Consider the following 19,743-nt stretch of genomic DNA (forward strand, 5'->3'; position numbering starts at 1 on the left):
ATGTTCACGTCGGGTCCTCAGGAAGGAAACCACAACAAACCAGTCTTATAGCCTACCTGCTCTGCTGTATAGTTGCTCTTGTTGTTCTCAAGGAGTAGGTTGTTTCTTTTATAATCACAGTGGTCGGGCTTTGATACAGAGTGTAGTGTCACAGTGTGCATTCTTGTTGGCTGTTGTAGTCAATATGTATGTAGGTCCTAATACTTATACGAGGCTGTAAAGTCAAGAATTAGAAGTATGTTGTGTCGCGCTGGATGTCATGTTGCCATGTCTGGCTATTACAAGCGACTTGGGCTTGTTTTCATATAAGTAACTTTCAGGGGAGATGTGGTTGACTTGACCAATGATTCATGTGAAGGACCCTCAGATTAATATGTTGTTAAAAGGATTGGTGTTGTTGAAACGTTTTCATAAATATTCACGGCAATTTCTGTGACTTATTTTTGTGGACCTGGCCGCTTGTTTCTTTAAATCTGGCGACTTTTGCTGAAACTCAACGCAGTCAGATAAAGGACAGTTTTAATGCCAGGGTGCTTAGCTGGAGGAAATCAATAGCCTACAATATATTGTAGGCTAAATGATCTATCAAACTAATTGTTTCTGCTGTTAAACTATGATCGAATTGGATGATGAGCTGAGCTGATTGCGACAATAGGGTCAATATAATTGGAGGAAATAATTAAATGATTATAAAAATCAGAAAAAACAGATCTGATATGGTATGGATGCATGGATTATATGCCTATACATGGATGGTGGCAGTATAAGTGCATAATGGTGCCTATACGATATCTCAGAAATATTGGAAGTGTTCACTTCTAACATTCACAAAAACATGAGTTTTTGTTACATTACAGACACCAATTTGCCATTTTGTAAACAAAAGGGCAGAGCCATGGGCTGTCCTTTTATAAGGAGGGGGAGGGACTAGGACAAGTGGGTGGTCTTAAAGGAGGAGGCGGAGGGACTGGATTAGGTGGGTGGTGCTATGGTTAAACTCACGCATACCTAATGAACTGGTGGGTGTGTCCACATAAAACCATCATTTTAACAAATACTGTACACTTCTTTGAAAAAATTATACCTCATATACACCTAAATACACCTGATGATCATGTTTAAGTGTGGAAAAAAATCACGGCACTCCATCTTTAAAAAACATGCATCGACTTGACTGAAAGTGTCAAAAGTTAAGTTATAACTCCTTTTCACATAGCCACCATCTTGGAAATGGAAATGAGGGTACCAGAAACACCCCATTGTAATGATACGTATTCCAACATGTTTGTAATGGTCAAATAACTAAATAAATAGACACCGCATTTGTAGCTCATCTGGTTCAAATGTTGCAGCCAAAACTGTTTTAGGTGGCAGCCATATTGGATTTGTCCGCCATGGCGACACCGAAGGTCACAGGCTCGGGCGCCCTAGCTTAATCATTAGAGCATGCCCTGGGCTACATCCGGGCCAAATTATGTCCCTTTAATATTGATTGGCATGGAAATATCCGTAAGGCCCGGGACTATTGCTGAGATGTCAGACGCTGTGACAGTTTGTGGTACTTTAATAAATGTTGCATACAATATGTTTAAATAATTCTGACCTTTATTGCATTTATTGTTAGTCTTGTACATTTTTTGTATTATTCCAATTTAGGGGGGCGTGGTAACATTTTGAAAGACCATCAGCCATTTTGGGCCAAGGTGCGCTGCTTTTCTTTTTTACCTATCATTACACAGTAGGTTGTGAAATTTTGAATGTATGAAACATAACCTTTTGGCTAAATTTACAATGTGTATGTTTCACTGTGCTGGGTGCCAATAACGTTAGTTGAAGCGTTTTTTTTTTTAACAAATTTGCTACATTTCATGATCTAGATTCACATAAACCAAGGCACCAGTACTTGTTTCAGATGTTAGGTATATGTATTTATGACACAGATTTTGTGTTGCCAAAATCAATATAACACATTTTACAAGCAAAAACAGCAGCACAAGATTTTCGTTTTTTGGTTATATACTTTTATATACATTTCTGGCCTGTGACAAAATACTGCAGGTTATTATGAGTAGAACTTTTAACCCAAAGTTCAGAAGGGTATTATCTATGAAAAAATGCATTGAATGAGTAGTGCCCATGACGCGGGAACAAAATAAATTTTCTATGTAGAAATGTAGTCTTAGTCGCAGTAACTTAACAGCGTGTTTGTGGGAGAGAGAGCCAGAGAGAGAGAGAGAGAGTGTGAGAGAGTACAGTTTACTACCATGCACCCCCCCCACACCCCCCACCCCCCCACCCCCCCGCGGGCCCTGAGGCAATGCCTCTACTGCCTCTCCTATATCGCTGCGCCTGGTGTGTGTGTGTGTGTGTGTGTACAACCAAGCTGTAAAGGACCTGAGAGACAAGGCAAGAAGGGCATTCTATGCCATCAAAAGAAACATCAAAATAGACATCCCAATTAAAACCTGGCTTAAAATACTGGACTCTGTGATAGAACCAATTTCCCTCTATGGTTGCGAGATCTGGGGACCATTAGCAAACCATGACCTTGAAAAATGGGATAAACACCAAACCGAGACCCTACACACAGAACTCTGCAAATCCATTCTCCGTACCCAGCGAAAAACATCAAATAATGCATGCAGGGCAGAATTAGGACGATACCCACTCATAATCAAAATAAAAAAGAGAGCACTTAAGTTCTACAACCACCTAAAAGAAAGTGACCTAGATGCACTCCATAACAAGGCAAACACACACAGTGAAACTCTAGAGAGATGCCCCCTCAGCCATCTGGCGCTGGAACTCCGGGCACAAACACAAACAGAGCCACGAGATAGAAGACCCATTGGACTAAACCAAATAATAAAACAGCAAAAGGAAAACTATCTGACACATTGGAAAGAATTAAGCAACACAAAAGCAGAGTAAACTAGAATGCTATCTGGCCCTAAACAGAGAATACACAGTGGCAGAATACCTGAGCACCGTGACCGACCCAAAACAAAGAAAAATCTTAACTAGGTACAGACTCAGTGAGCACAGTCTCGCGATCGAGAAAGGCCGGCATAGGCAGACCTGTACCCCGAGAGAAGACAGACTTTGCACCCACTGCACACAAAATGAAGTGGAAACCGAGCTACACTTCTAACCATCTGTCCATTGTACCAAGACATCAGAGACACATACTTCCCACAGATTACAACCACACACAGAGATTTTGAAAACATGACCAATGACAAAAAACTCCCATATGTATATGTGTGTGTGTGTGTGTGTGTGTGTGTGTGTGTGTGTGTGTGTGTGTGTGTGTGTGTGTGTGTGTGTGTGTGTGTGTGTGTGTGTGCGTGTGTGTGGGTGTGTGTGTGCACAAAGTAAAGAACGATAAGCATCTGATGGTGTGGTTTAGGGTTTTGTAATAATGGACATTTACTTGAGTTGGAACTAGACATGGACATTGAACTAGACATGGAAGCATTCACTCAACTCACCATACCATTCAATCACCTATAGATTCACCATACCATTCAATCACCTATAGATTGACCATACCATTCAATCACCATGGTAGGTTCACCATACAATTCAATCACCTATAGATTCACCATACCATTCAATCACCATGCTAGGGTCACCATACCATTCAATCACCATGCTAGGTTCACCATACCATTTTTAACAAGTTTTCAAACATTATATTCCAGACAAATTATTTATTTTACACAAATCCAGTATTTTCTTTCTCTTTTCATTTTCTTTTCCTCTTTTCAATTCAGTAGCAAATTACTGAAATGACTTTTTGGTCATTACATATTTTAGAAAGACCCTGTATTGTATTATTTATTACACTCCCTGTGCTGTTTGCATCACGATTCAAGTTGTGATTTAATTAAATTTAGTCCTACTAGAAATTACCAGGAAATTACATCTGGCCACAAACGATCACGGGATCTACTGAATGTGAAGGGGACAAGGTTTGGTGACAAACTGACATATTGAGCTTATGACACACATATGGCATCCCCCTAGTATCCCCTCTTCACATTCAGTAGATCCTTTGTGGGGTTTGTGGAAAAAATACATATTTAGCTACCTGTTGGAATGCCCCCTAAAACAGACTAGACATTAGTTCCAGTAAAGTGATTAAAAACACCTACCCAATATTAATCTTGAATCCAATGTGGCAAAATGGAGTGCATGGTGTTCAGTTCTCTCTGTGTTGTTGTGTCAAAATGGTCAACTGTTTTAACACACAAAGTAGGGAGTGTCTAGAGACCAAACAATGTGTGTGTGTGTGTGTGTGTGTGTGTGTGTGTGTGTGTGTGTGTGTGCGTGTGTGTGTGTGTGTGTGTGTGTGTGTGTGTGTGTGTGTGTGACGTGGGTGTGTGCACGAAGTAAATAACGATAAGCATGAGTGATGATGATGTGGTTTAGGCCCTAAACTTTAGGGTTTTGTAATAATGGACATTTACTGGAGTTGGAACTAGACATGGAACCATTCACTCAACTCACCATACCATTCAATCACCTATCTCTTCTTTGCAATGTGGGGTAACTGAAAAGGTAAATAAATATAATTGATTTTGAAACAATTAATCCTAATGCCTTATGTTATTTATTTTGCCATATACTGTATATTTTGAGTATTTTAAGCAATGGGATAATTCTTTTTTGGGTTGGTAGATCACCTTGAGCTGGCAATTTTAAAAGTAGACCTCAAGTCAAAAAAGTGTGGGCACAGGTTATCCTTTAAGATGAATAATCAGATAGATAAATTATGATCTTAAGTGGGACGTGTTCCTCAGTCATGTTGCAGGTCCCTTGGTGTGATCCATGGTCAGGCAATGCCCTCTTGATTGTTTATTGTATTACTTCACATTATGATGCGGTTGATGATGCTGCGTTTGGTCGTGTAAATAATGTAAACTATTTTCACATTTTAATTAGATTTTTCCTTTTTTTTCCCTTTATTTTTATTTTTTTTCCTATTTGTTTATCTTATCTATCTTAATTGTCTATCCATGAATACGTACTCTGCTGTTGTTGCTTGTGTTTGTATTGTAGGTTTTATGTTTTATGTGTTTGTAAAAAAATCTAAAATAAAGTACTGATCATTAAAAAAAAAAGGTGTGGGCACCCCTGCTCTACAGTAATCCAGAAGATCGTGCACTTGAAATTGTTTTTAAATGTATTATTCTATACGCTAAATTCTTCATTCACAAACATTCTCTTCCAAATTTTACCCACTTCATTTTGGAATTTAAAATGCTCCTCAGTTCCTTAGCCCTAGTAAACAAGAAAATGGATAACGGTTGCAGCCCAGCTGTATGAATCCTCTTTCCCCGAACCCTGATATCATTGTATTGTTATATTGTATGGTTTGTACTGTTTGTATGCATGTTGTTTTTTTGTTGCTTGTGCTAAACTATTTACCTGAATTGTCTGTACCATATTCTTTCTAAACAAAAAAGGGTAGTGTTCAGTGTTACCATGTCTGCTTATTGTAAGATACTTTGGGCTAGTTTTTTCTGTAAAGTTCCTTGTAAATATTGGTAGTTGCAGATTGCATTTTTTGGGGGGCTTGTTTATAAAGGTGTACTTGTTTGGGCTCGTTTCCTAATGATGTTTAAACCAGTGATTCTCACATGTTCATGTGGAGTACGCCATCAGGAGGACCCTGATGTAAACAAGTCTTTAGAGCTTTTCATTTCATCCTCAAAGTAGCAGCTTTTGTATTGACTTGTGCTTTCGTTTGAAATTACCCATTCTACATACTGTGAAATACAAATGTCAATCAATTCATGTCATGTATTTGTCAAGGACCCTACATCTACCATACCAGATTTGTGTTGTTAAAATGTTTGAAAAGTATTCCAGATTCTGGACTCCACTGATCTGTGAGTGTGAAGCATACAGAATGGGAGAAAATAAAGAAATAAGGACTTTTATTTTGGAGTGTGAACCTTTTAATTTTGTATGTTTTTTTTAGGACCAGAGTGCAGTGGTAACACAAACACATAACAATGGAAGACAAACTGCACGCAAAGAAGTCTTAACAAAAGCCATGGGACTCCTCCGGGCCAGGGCCCGGGTTCTTCAGGGCCCTCACTAAAACGGGTCCTCAAGGAGGCTTTCTCCTTCACACTCAAAATTGCATTTTAACAAACAAACTGAAAACAATTCTTAAAGTCCCTCACTAAAACGCGTGCTTGTCCTCCAAAGTAAAGTCACTTTCATTTCATCATGAACTACCAGTTCATTAATGTTTAGTTAAGGTTTAGTTACTAGATGCTTGTCCTCCAAAGTAGTCACTTTAATTTCACCATTAACTACCAGTTCATTAACGTTTAGTTAAGGTTTAGTTACTAGATGCTTGTCCTCCAAAGTAAAGTCACATTCATTTCAGCATTAACTACTTGTTAATTAACAATTAAGTGATGTTTAGTAAATACTGAAAACACAACAAATCAAGCATACACGCACACACACACACACACACACACACACACACACACACACACACACACACACACACACACACACACTTTAGTTTTCTTGTCGCAAACAGGATTAACTTCTGAAATAGCTGCTTGATTATAATTGTTACTGAACAAGGTTCTAACAAGGTCTGTTACACACACATATATCCGACCAAATGTTAATGTTACAGTGCTTGTAACAAACTGACATTCAAACAAAACATTGCACCACATTTTCACAAAATGCATGGATGCACACCCACACACACACACACACTCAGTTTGTAGAGCATTAAGTTCAGAAATAGAGCACCGAAGTCTGACGTCACTTTCAGTAGAGGGCGTCAGTCGCCAGGTTCATGTATTTTTTTAGTTGCATTGAAATCGCCATAGGAGGATTTTTAGATTGCTTCATATAAGAACTGTGTTTGAAAAATAAACGTCATCCCGGCCGCTTCACTCATATGGATATGAAGAATCAACTGAGAAAACGCTAATGTTACTGCTACTGAATTAGTTACATTTTCGCTAGAAGCAGACTGTATCATATATGAGTGACTGACTGTTGCAAACGATACAGAGACACCTCCCTGACAATAACGCAGAGACAGCTTGTTTATTTTTGGACCACAACGCTTATAGTAGACGATATTAAGATCACCCCATGTTATTCTCCATAGAGAAATTACTTCCGCAAACCAGGGGAATCGAAGGGATGAGCGAGTTACGTCAGGACTTCGGTGCTCTATAGCTGCTTCATTCAATATGGTCTAGACTATTACCCACTACTGTAAAACAGTAAAACAAAACTATTCTTTATTTTGTTCCTGAACAAGGCTGTAACAAGGCTCAATGTGGTCTGTCACACACACACACACACACACACACACACACACACACACACACACACACACACACACACACACACACACACACACACACACACACACACACACACACACACACACACACACACACATATCCGACCAAAGGTTTCTTCAGCTCAGTGCTTGTAACAAACATTATTATTGAAAGGAATACAATTAAATAAAATACCTCTGGTTAAAAAAAAACACACACACACAGCTGCTTGATTCAAGGATTGATTAAATATTGTCTAGTCTATTACACACTACTGTAAAACAAAATGATTATTTTTTTGGTTCCTGAACAAGGCTGTAACAAAATGCATGGATGCACACCCACACTTTTTCCAAACTGTGCAGTTTGTACATCATCTTGAATTAAGCAGCTATTCCAGAACGTAATGGTCTATTACACACTACTGTACAACAATTATAATTTTTGTTCCAGCACAATGCACGGCCAAAGGTTTCTTCAACTCAGTGCTTGTAACAAACTGACATTATTATTGAAAGGAATACAATTAAACAAAATACATCTGGTTAAAATAAAAATAAAAAAAAGGCACAAAAATACACAGAATGCATGGATGCACACCCTGCATACACACACACACACTTGTGTATTTTTGGTCCCAAAACCGTGCAGTTTGTACATCATTAAGTTCTGAAATAGCTGCTTGATTTAAGGGTTGATTAAATATGGTCTAGTGAGTCTAGGAGCCACATTCTGCACAAGTTGGAGGCGATAGAGGAGCGACTCAGTGTTGTAAACGAGGAATTACAATAGTCCAGGCGGGACGAAATAAAAGCGTGGATACGTTTTTTCCAGGTCTTGTGGTGTTAACAAAGTCTTAATTTTGGCAATGTTTCTCAGTTGGAAAAAACATGTTTGGACAACCTTTTTTACATGTGGTTCGAAACTCATTTCGTGATCAAAAAGTACACCTAGGTTCTTTGACACCTTCGTAAAATTAGCTGTAATACCCATAGACTGCTGTATTTCACAGTGGGTGCTCTCGGGTTCTATAATTAGGATCTCAGTCTTGTCAGGGTTCAACTGTAAGACGTTTTGGGACGTCCAGTCCTTAGAATTAAGACATTCTTTTAAAATAGATAAGTTAGAATGCTGAGAGGATTTTAAAGAAAAATACAATTGGGTGTCATCAGCATAACAATGATATGAAATGTGATTAAAAGGACTAATTAAAACACAGAGAGGTAGCATATACAGGGAAAATAAAACAGGGCCAAGAATGGAACCTTAAAGCACACCACAGTTTAAATGCGCGGAGGCTGACACATGGTCATTGATGGAGACAGCGACAGTCCTATTTGACAGGTAAGAGGCAAACCACTGTAAAGCAGTCCCCCGTATACCTACCCATTCCTCAAGCCTATTAATAAGTATGGATTGGTCTATTGTGTCGAAAGACAGTGAAAACTTAACAATGGTTTCAAGTTCAACTAGGGATGCACCGAAAGGGAAATTCTTGGCCGAAACCGAATACCGATATAGGAAACAGTTGGCTGAAAACCTGAATATCCGAATATGATTAATATTATACATCTTTTTTCCTACCATTGCTGTCATGGCCGTACCTTAAAGCTACCTGATTTATGTTTATATTATAGTTATGGCAAAACTTAATAATAATCACTAGTATGGGTCCATAAAACATTTATTCAGCCCTTTTGAATGCATTAATTGCATACACTATTCGGTGATATATTTTCTGCCTATTAGGGCCGAAACGAATAAGCCAAAAATGCATTTTTAGCCATTTTCTGCCAAACATTTTCTGCAGCCGAATATTCGGTGCATCACTAGTTAAAATAGTATGTTTATACAGAGTAAGTAAAGAATAAATAATCTCTCAATCACCTGGTAATGACTGTGACACAGTCCTGTAGCTGAAAGGTCAGAAGTGCAGTCCTTGCAACCACAATGTTTCGAGCCAGACAGGTCTAGTCCAGAATGCCACTTAAGCACTATATACTTTGTTGTACAACAAATAGCGAAAATAGTTGACGTACAAGCTTGTAGATGTTTGGAAAATTTGAAAGATTTAGAAAGCTTTTGCCTATAATGCCATGTTGAAAGTGGTTATCACTTAACATACCTACAACCGCACAGTATAATTTGTATGAAGTGTAACTGAATATCGCTGTCTGTATCGCTGTGTACTTATCATTGTGTTTGTTTATATATAATACGGACATCATGATTTACTGACAAGGACATTCATATTTCATGTTTCATTGTGTTTAAAAGAATATTGTTATGTTTTGTGTTGCAGTTTTTCACGTTGTCTTGGGGAAATAAACAACCTTGAGATATCAGTTGGAGCGTTTGTTATTCTGCTGGATAGGAGCGGTTATAGACTTGAACTGTCCTGCTTCTTCTTTGATATTGAGCACAACACAGGCTATACACACTCCATTCAAGCAACATTGCTCCATAACTAAATGTAGATTTATATTAATTATTTTAAATAAGGAAAAAGCACAATAAATAATTGTAAATCATTTTTAATGGGGTAAAAAGGCACATCAAATGATAATCGTATTATTTTTAATAGATGATGGTGCTTCCGTGGCGTCCGCGTCCTCGCGGCGCTCCAGTGCCTCCACCACCTCCACCTCCCAGGCACCTCGGTGCCGCACTCGGTCCTCGACCACCACCACCCCCTCCCAGGCCTCGTCTGCAGGGCCATCCGCTCAGCCTCGGGCTCAGCGTTAGCCGCTGTACTATGTACAGTACTGTGACAAAGATGTCTTATGATCAATATTTTGTAAAGCATTTAGCAGCATCTTTGCCAGGATCACATATGACATGACATTTTAATATCTTACAGGCGCTGCAGGAACTTCTCCCGTACGAGTTCAATGTCAATGATCACCCGGTACCAAACCTGATATCGCATATGTGGTTCCACGCCACTGGACATATGGTAGCTACAGATGACACTTGGTACGATGGGGAAGATAACCTGCAGCAGGCGCTGCACACACCTGCTGCAAATCCCATTCCCTGAGGAATTTGTTTGGAGGTCTTCATGAGGGCATGATAGTGACTGTTTTCCAGCAGCTGGTAAGTCACACATTCTTTGATTTAAAAAAAAACAAAAATGACAAGATATTAGAGGTGGTCCGATCGATCGGCCACTGATTGGTGATCGGCCGATATTCACTCCAAATGACTCGATCGGTGATCGGGATCGGCCCCAAGAAGCCTGATCGGAGCACCTCTACAAAATATATTCTATATCTGGGTAGAGTCTAGATCTCTGAGCATAGGGGTACCACCTACATTCCTTCCTCTTCAATGAAACACATTATGTTCTTAATATAAAAATAAGTAATATTAAAACATTGTCATGGTGATTTTTCTTTAAAACCTTAAAGTGTGTCATCTCTGATAATAATGTTTATTGTTTTACATGATTACAATGGGTAATTAAACCACTTAAACTCATTAACATAAAACCATGTTTCCTCTTCTTCCTGGTTGAATCAGGTACCCAATGCCCAGATTAAGGGCCTACGCTATGTTCCGCGTAGAAATGTGGGTGTGGAAGGCGTCGTTGACTTCAAGACCCTCAACGGGTGGCGATCTTTTTTCCGACACCCTTTTGGCCGACGGGACAATGGTCCGACAGTTTCGGACTATTGTCTGAAATACCGTCTTTTTACTCCAACAGTTCGACAAACAGCTTAATACTTCCTAAGGATAATATGAGTATCAAAGCAATATTTTGATTTTTTATTATTTTGTATTTAAATAACCGATCTACTAGCTCACAACGTGTTGCAGATCAGCTATTTTTTTTAACATGCGACACATCGTACGGCGAAGCATACATCAGGCTTCCCTTTTGTTTTTAGCTGAGGCGACGTAGTCAGACAGTCAGGCACACATGGTTCCTCGGTGCAAAAATAAACAGTGTACACTACCCGACTTTATGATAATAAGGGACAGTATGTCGAGACACGGTGTTCATGTTGGGCAGCAGCAGTGCCAGTCCGCAATGCTTTAAACTCTTCCTAGGCTGTGAGAGACGGCATCATCTTTCCCAATTACCCCCTTCTCCCTGGCCCTTAGCCCTTCCCCTTGCTGATGCGCGTTCACGTGAGGAGGAAGGGTTTTCTCAATTATTTTTGGAGCGAGGGTTAGGGCTGAGGGTTAGGGCTAGAATCCCCTTCAGACGAAGTGACATAGCGACGGAACTTAAAACGGAGCAACATCACAGAGGGCTGAAAGGCGTACGAGGTAAGAAGCCTTTTTTGTCCTTTATTATGGAATAATATTATAATAACCAATATTATTTGAATGTATTAACAATCTGCATCGCCAAAAATATCGCAATCTCTAGCAAAGGTTAACGTTACCTCACGTGAACTAACGATATGATACAGCGTTGCATTCATACAACGTTGCCCATTCATTTGGCGCCCCATTCATTTGACGCCGCATCAGCGCTTTATTCTTTTTTATTTATCGCCGGTGCCCCAGTGATACAACTCGGATGCAAGCTAGCTTATTAGCAGGCATCAGTCCGACCCCCCAGACCACGATATGTCAACATTCTGCAGTTTTGGAGCTCTTAAAATCCGTGAAATAGCCTACTGTACCTGCATAACGCTGTTGCTGCATAACGTTGGCTACTCGCTGCAGTGATAGCTATGGTTTTATCATGACCAATGTAAAGCTAATCCCCACAAGTTGCAAAACTTACAAAACGAATTAGCAATGTCTTTTTCCCCCCAGGCAAACCAGCTATGGAACAGATTGCAAGCTGCTGTACAGACTGTAGGCCTACATTGGATGGAGATGAATCACGATGGCATTTTCATTGATAGAAAATTACTCTGTTCTTAATGATATTAAAAACAATGAACACAGTGACCACAGCCCCTTCTTTCTATACTGTAAATTGTTTTTCCTTTTTCTAACCCTGTATATATATATCTGTACCCATGCTATACAAACTGTTAATAAGATAATCAATTAATCACGTACAACTGTTGAGCAGGTGTCAGAATGAGCTATATCTAGCTGAATTACATTCTGCATGGTGGGCTACCAACATGAGACAGAATTACAATATATTTATTTCATCATAACCACAGCAAGTTATATTTACGTTCCATCTCTACAGCTTATGGAAAGTGGTTTCCAAAGTGGGTTATGGGCTAAATGATAGTTTGTACACTCTCAGAGTTAATTAACATTGATTTTACAATATAAATTGGGGGTCCCAGAGACAGAGATGCCATCAAATGGGGGTCTGCAGGCTAATTAGTGTCAATTTGGGGTCCTTGACATAAAAGGTTTGGGGACCACTGGCCTGTAGTGAGCTTGCAGATCAGCTATTTTCTGAGAACAGGTTGTATATCAATATATTATATCACATATCAATATCTACAAGGGACGTTCAATATTTAGGGACGTTCCAATTCCTAGGGGGATGATTTATCTCCCTACCCCTTGACACTCATTATGTAGGGACAAGGGGAAGGGGCAAGGGCTGAGGGTAGGGTTAAAAAAGGAATCGGGAAAGGGCCTAAGTGCCATATGATGGAGTCTGAAGAGGTGGGTTTTCAGACCACGGCGGAAGATTGGGAGTGCGGCTGCAGTTCTGATTGTAATGGGAAGTGCATTACATAGTTTTGGAGCCAGAAGAGTTTGGGATGTGTGGAGCGTTGTCCCGGCGTTTTTAGTGAAGGTACTTCCAGCTTCCCTGCGTTGGCTGATCTGAGCACTCGGGAGGGTTTGTAGGGTTCTATCAGACTTGCAATATATGGGGGTGCTGTACCTTTGATTGCTTTGAATGCCAGCATCAGAGTTTTGTACTCTGTGCGGGCAGCGACCGGGAGCCAATGGAGGGAGCGGAGAAGGTGGGAGAATTTTGGCTGGTTGAAGACCAAAATGAGGCTTCATTCACAAAATGTGAAGAGAACATATAATGAACAGATTATCACAGGTGATAAAGTAAGTGGTTAATACTAAGTTGTCATCAGGCCATACAACCTTTTACAATACAATAACTAAAATCTTGTTGAATACCTACAGTCCAGTTCTGTTGGTCTGTTCCTTCGCTGACATCTATAGGTACCTTTCAAAGATCTAGTACATTACAGAATAGATATTTTGTATTTGTTTTTATTCTGTTTTTCCAGATAAGTTACTTTGCTGGTTGTTCCTGTCTGAGCGACCGGACTCAGTTCCCATCCTTCTTCAGAACAATGCCAAGTTTTGTCTTCCAGGTGAACTTCTATAACAATAGATGTGTTGGTATCTAATAGTTCATGTTTCACAAACTGGAATACTCAAACCCAAGGGGTGGGCAACTTTTATGTAGGAGACACCACTATATTTCTACACTCACTCCAGAGGGCCACTATATTTCTACACTCACTCCAGAGGGCCACTATATTTCTACACTCACTCCATAGGGCCACCACATTTCTACACTCACTCCAGAGGGCCACCATATTTCTACACTCACTCCGGAGGGCCACTATATTTCTACACTGACTCGAGAGGGCCACTATATTTCCACACTCACTCCAGAGGGCCACACTTATTTCCACACACACTCCAGAGGGCCACTATATTTCCACACTCACTCCAGAGGGCCACTATATTTCAACACACACTCCAGAGGGCCACTATGTTTCTACAATAACTCCAGAGGGCCACTATATTTCCACACTCACTCCAGAGGGCCACAATTATTTCCACACTCACTCCAGAGGGACACTATAATTCCACACTCACTCCAGAGGGCCACAATTATTTCCACACTCGCTCCAGAGGGCCACTATATTTCCACACTAAATCCAGAGGGCCACAATTATTTCCACACACAATCCAGAGGGACACTATATTTCCACACTCACTCCAGAGGGCCACTATATTTCCACACTCACTCCAGAGGGCCACTATATTTCCACACTCACTCCAGAGGGCCACTATATTTCTACACTCACTCCAGAGGGCCACTATATTTCCACACTCACTCCAGAGGGCCACTATATTTCCACACTCATTCCAGAGGGCCACTATATTTCCACACTCACTCCAGAGGGCCACTATATTTCTACACTCACTCCAGAGGGCCACAATTATTTCCACACTCACTCCAGAGGGCCACTATATTTCCACACTCACTCCAGAGGGCCACTATATTTCCACACTCACTCCAGAGGGCCACTATATTTCCACACTGACTCCAGAGGGCCAAATTGTGTATACTGTTTCGTAGAAATATCTTATCTCCATTCTAGCTCAACACGCGTTGCACTGCGACACGTTTTGAGTTTGGGATCTCCTATTTTAGCTAATTTTTAACAGACTGAATTATTATTTGGTATTTTTGCTAAGATTATTTGGAATCCTGAAAAGTAGGCCTAACATTTAATTTCAAATGCATTTATTTATACTTGTGTTAACTTTAAAATGAAACATACTTAAATTCAAATGCAATGGACATAAAAAGACAATTGAAATTGTAATTATGCTACTAATATTGACCATTATAGATATAATTAAAGTGGGTCATGTTTGCATGTTTGGAATTGTAACAGCTGAAATCAATAATATAACAGTATCCCAATATTAACCTGCAGGCCACATAAGTGAACATAGGGGCCGCATGTGACCCCTCGGCCGCTGTTTGCCCATGTACTGTATGATCTAACCTAAGTCCATTTCCGTCTATTCTTCATCTACTCAGGTGCGAGCTATGCTCCAGACTATGAGGTGGTTCGAGTGGACCTGGGTAGGACTGTTGTTCAGTGATGATGATGCTGGCCGTGACGCCGCCCGATTGTTCCAGTCTGGCCTGGACCAGTCTGGTCTGGGTTGTGTGGCTTATTCAGAGGCTCTGCCCTTCCACAATGACCTGGATAAACTCCAGAGGATCGTCACTGTGATGAAGACGTCCACAGCTCGGGTGGTCATTATGTTTGGATACGGGGCCTATATGCATAATGTCTTGGATGAGGTTTGTGTTACGATACATCTGTGGAGGATGTTAATTCAGGGATTCGTAATTAGAAGAATCTAAAATGAGAATGTATTGAAAGAAAGACATGCCTTTCATTTATTTTGAAACGATGAACAGGTGGTTAAGCAGAATGTGACAGGTCTGCTATGGATCTTACCTGCCACTTCAGGTTGGTGGGGAGACAGTCTCCAGTATCCTCACTACCTGCCGTACCTGAGAGGCACCCTGGGTTTTGCCATCCGTCGTGCAGAGATACCAGGTTTGAAGGACTTCTTGTTAAAAATACATCCTGACAATGACCATGAGGATAACATAGTAAGTATTTGATTAATTGTATGTCTATAGTTACATGTCTCATTGAATTGAATATTGAGACACAGGACCACAATGGACACAAGCCCTTAGGACATGTTGTGTTATCCTTTTTGCACCATTGTATAATTGTACCACTGTAGTATTTGCAAACTGTGAATGAAGTGAATAATCAATAGGCCTACATTAATCAATTCATTGTATTTAAAGGTATTCTTATGAATGAATTGTGTTCTTTCAGGTGAGGCAGTTTTGGGAACGCACATTTCATTGTAAATTTTCACCCCTTCCACCAGAGTGGGTGGACGCTGGTGGAAGGGTGTGTACTGGACAAGAGGACCTGGGAACGGCAGAAACTACATTTTTGGATGTGTCTGACCTCAGGGGAGAGTATAATATATACAAGGCTGTGTATGCTCTGGCCCACGCCCTCCATGACATGCTGCAGTGTGTGCCAGGAAGAGGGCCTTTCCCTGGGCACAGCTGTGCCAGTTTCCAGACAATACAGCCATGGCAGGTAGGATATTAATTAATTTAACCTGTAGGATTATTTTTATTTATTGATTATTTGCACATTTAAAAACACATTTGAAACAACAACATATTATTGGGTTGTGCAGGTGAGACTTAGAAAACAGTATAGTTTATAACAGTTTATAACGTTAATCTCACCATATTTAAAATAAATCATAACAATCAAAACAATCAAATATGAATTATTTTGCAACATTCATAATATAACAATGGATAGATGCACAGTATAAATGAAAAAAAAAATACATATTAGTAGACAATAATGTATGTGTAGTGTGTAGGTGCCACGGTGTGAATCAAGAGGGTTAGGACTCAAACGCAGGACAAAGGCAGAGAGGCAGAGCAGTCGAATTTGCAGGCGGTTTATGCACCAAAATCCATACACGAGGAGAACACAAGGAGTAACAAGAACACTGGGAGTCAAAGTACTAGGAGTTCACTAGGAGCATAATATAGTGACGTACAACGATGATCTGACAAAGAACTGAAAAAACAGGGGAGTATAAATACACAGGGAAAACAGGGCACAGGTGAACATTAATGCTCAACAAATGTGGGTGACATTATGGATATGGTTTTGTTGAAAGGCAATGCATAATGTAAAGGGTAGAGCACATGTTTTAGTAATGAGGCTGGTGGCGGAAGATAGCAACTCAGCAACAGGAACACCCCTTGCACAATGCTTAAATCCCCAAATAGTGTGTAGCGTGACTTGGGCACATAATAGGACCCTTAAGTATGTTTTTAACTTCTCTTGCTCTTCATGATTCTGCTCATCACCATTTCTAGCTTCTCTATTACCTGGAAAAGGTCAACTTCACCACATCTGGTGGTGATCGTGTATACTTTGATGAGAATGGTGATGCTTTACCAATCTTTGATGTATTGAACTGGGCGTGGCTCCCTGATGGAAGCACAAATATTCACAACGTAGGTGTGGTCAAGATGACAGCCTCCGGAGATGAAGAACTCACCCTCGATGAAGACAGAATCTTCTGGAACTTTCAATCCGCAAAAGTAATTTCAGCTTTCTAAAATGTTTAATTGAGCTCATGATGTGAATGAAATGTATAGTTAAACTAATCATTGTCACGTTCCTCTGCAGCCTCCTCGGTCGGTGTGCAGTGAGAGCTGTTCTCCTGGAACCCGTGTGGCCAGAAGGAAAGGAAAACCTGTCTGCTGCTACGACTGCATTGCTTGTTCTGAGGGAGAGTTCAGCAATGAGACAGGTAGGATTACATAATGTAGCTACAGTATATGTACAGAAGGTTATAAGAAGATACGTGAGTGTCCTTTTAATCTTGTCCTATTTGTTAGACTCTACAGAGTGCACCGTGTGTCCAGAGGACTTCTGGTCCAGTCCCCAGCGTGACCACTGTGTCCCTAAGAGCATTGAGTTCCTGTCCTACCATGAGGCCCTGGGGATCTCCTTAACAACCATCTCATTGCTAGGAACATTTGTCTGTGCTATTGTCCTGGGGATCTTTGCTTATCATAAAGACACGCCAATGGTCCGCGCCAACAACTCAGAACTCAGCTTCCAACTCTTGCTTTCACTCAAACTATGTGTCTTGTGCTCACTCTTGTTCATTGGTCGTCCCAGACTCTGGACTTGTCAGCTGAGGCATGCAATATTTGGGATCAGCTTTGTGCTGTGTGTCTCCTGCATCCTGGTAAAGACTATGGTGGTGCTGGCTGTGTTCAAGGCCTCCAAGCCTGGTGGTGCAGACATCATTAAGTGGTTTGGTGCCAAGCAGCAGAGAGGAACAGTTCTGATTCTTACTTCAATCCAGGCAATAATTTGTACAGTCTGGCTTGTGTCTGCCTCACCAACTCCTCATAAAAACACACAATACTATTCTGAAAAGATAGTCTATGAGTGCAATGTTGGATCAACAGTTGGTTTTGCGGTGTTACTAGGTTATATTGGCTTACTAGCACTCCTCAGTTTCCTCCTAGCATTCATGGTAAGGAATCTTCCAGACAACTTCAATGAAGCTAAGTTAATTACTTTCAGCATGTTGATCTTCTGTGCCGTGTGGATAGCCTTCATACCAGCATATATCAGCTCTCCAGGCAAATATGCAGATGTAGTGGAGGTGTTTGCTATTTTAGCATCTAGTTTGGGCATTTTGGTGGCTCTGTTTGGACCAAAGTGTTATATAATCATTTTGAAACCTGAGAGAAACACTAAGAAGTCCATCATGGGTCATGGCACCAAGACGTAGAAGCAGACATTTTTAACCAATTAACTGCTCGTGACGGAACGTTCCGCCAGTTGGAATCCAAACGGCTACTGCTATTGGCCTAACGTTCCGTCTGATAAGCTTTATTGTTGATACCAAACCGGATCGCTGATTTCTTCTTTTTTGCTTGGCCTTTCCTTCTTTACATTTTACGATTTATGTATTTAGCAGACGCTCTTAATCCAGAGCGATTTACATTAAGCAAGAACAAAAAAGCATGGGAATACATCACATAAAAAGCATTTATCATGAAACATGCGTAAGCTAAGAACGTAACAATGGAATATCTATGAACCTATACATATAAACTACACTGTTAGCCCATATTTTGTATCATGTAGTATCAATGTAACTACAAAAAAAGTACAGTGTAAATACACTATTTACATTTTATTGCATAACTAATAAAACTACAGTATATTCAGCAACTTAGTACTTGTAATTGTATAGTAATGTGATGGGTAAAGAAGTATTAGTTCAAATACTTTAACATTTTTTGGTTTACTTTTAAAATAACTTAACATTCATAAGTTGAAGACCGCAATGTATTGTGGGAAGAAGGAGAAAGGAGGAAGGAAAGCACTAAAGCAGAAGAACGCCATTATCAGCACAGTCACTCAGTGGTCAGAGAACTTTGACAAGTTGGCCAACTTTTATTTTGGTTTAAGAGATATCTGTTCGGCATCGTTTGTGTTAAGTCACAGAGGCACTTGTGGCCCAGCGCCGGTGCATGTTATTATCTCGGGAAGCAGTCAAACCACGGTCCATGTTGTGCGTCTGTTAAGCACATGTTGACATGCATGCGGTGTGGGTGGTGACGGTCAGAGAACAAGAGAAGTTACCCTTTATTTTTGTTACTTTTAATTTATATGTGGAGCTTTCTATTTTCACAGAGGTGCTTTGGGCCGGCAGTGCATATTATCAGTTGGAAGCATGCAAACCACGCAAACATTTCGGATGTGCATTCAGGGGGACTGCATGTTCCGACGGTGGTGACTGATCTATTCTGGTGAGTATTCATTATGCAATCTGTTTAAACATCAGAAAACTAAATAGAACTACATTTGGCTTAACCAAGAGAGCATCTCTTTGACCAGGTACCTCGCCACAGCACGGGTGCATGTTTTCCAACGGCGACCATCCCGATCATACTTTCTCATTTTTGCCAAAGAACTTGGAAGTGATGGTTGTGGTTGCTTAGCTTTGGCTTTTGTTGTTGGCAAGCGGTCTGTCTCTTTGAGCCTGGCATACGTAGTGGGATGATTCTTCTGTTTGAGTCTTCAAGTTTGTCGTA

General features: G+C 40.4%; 1 protein-coding gene across 1 annotated transcript; it reads left to right on the forward strand.

The window, feature by feature from the left end:
* Nucleotides 1-1,394: 1,394 nt before the first annotated feature.
* Nucleotides 1,395-18,431, forward strand: LOC310872692 (extracellular calcium-sensing receptor-like; the record flags this gene model as incomplete). Its single annotated transcript, XM_083784735.1, has 7 exons — nucleotides 1,395-1,409; nucleotides 9,968-10,090; nucleotides 15,085-15,205; nucleotides 15,966-16,186; nucleotides 16,993-17,220; nucleotides 17,309-17,432; nucleotides 17,521-18,431. 7 exons carry the CDS (start codon nucleotides 1,395-1,397, stop codon nucleotides 18,429-18,431), a joined length of 1,743 nt encoding a protein of 580 aa, XP_083640861.1.
* Nucleotides 18,432-19,743: the final 1,312 nt, after the last annotated feature.

Source organism: Protomyctophum parallelum (genome assembly GCF_964188405.1).
Source record: "Protomyctophum parallelum genome assembly, chromosome: 15".
Lineage (NCBI taxonomy): Eukaryota > Metazoa > Chordata > Actinopteri > Myctophiformes > Myctophidae > Protomyctophum > Protomyctophum parallelum.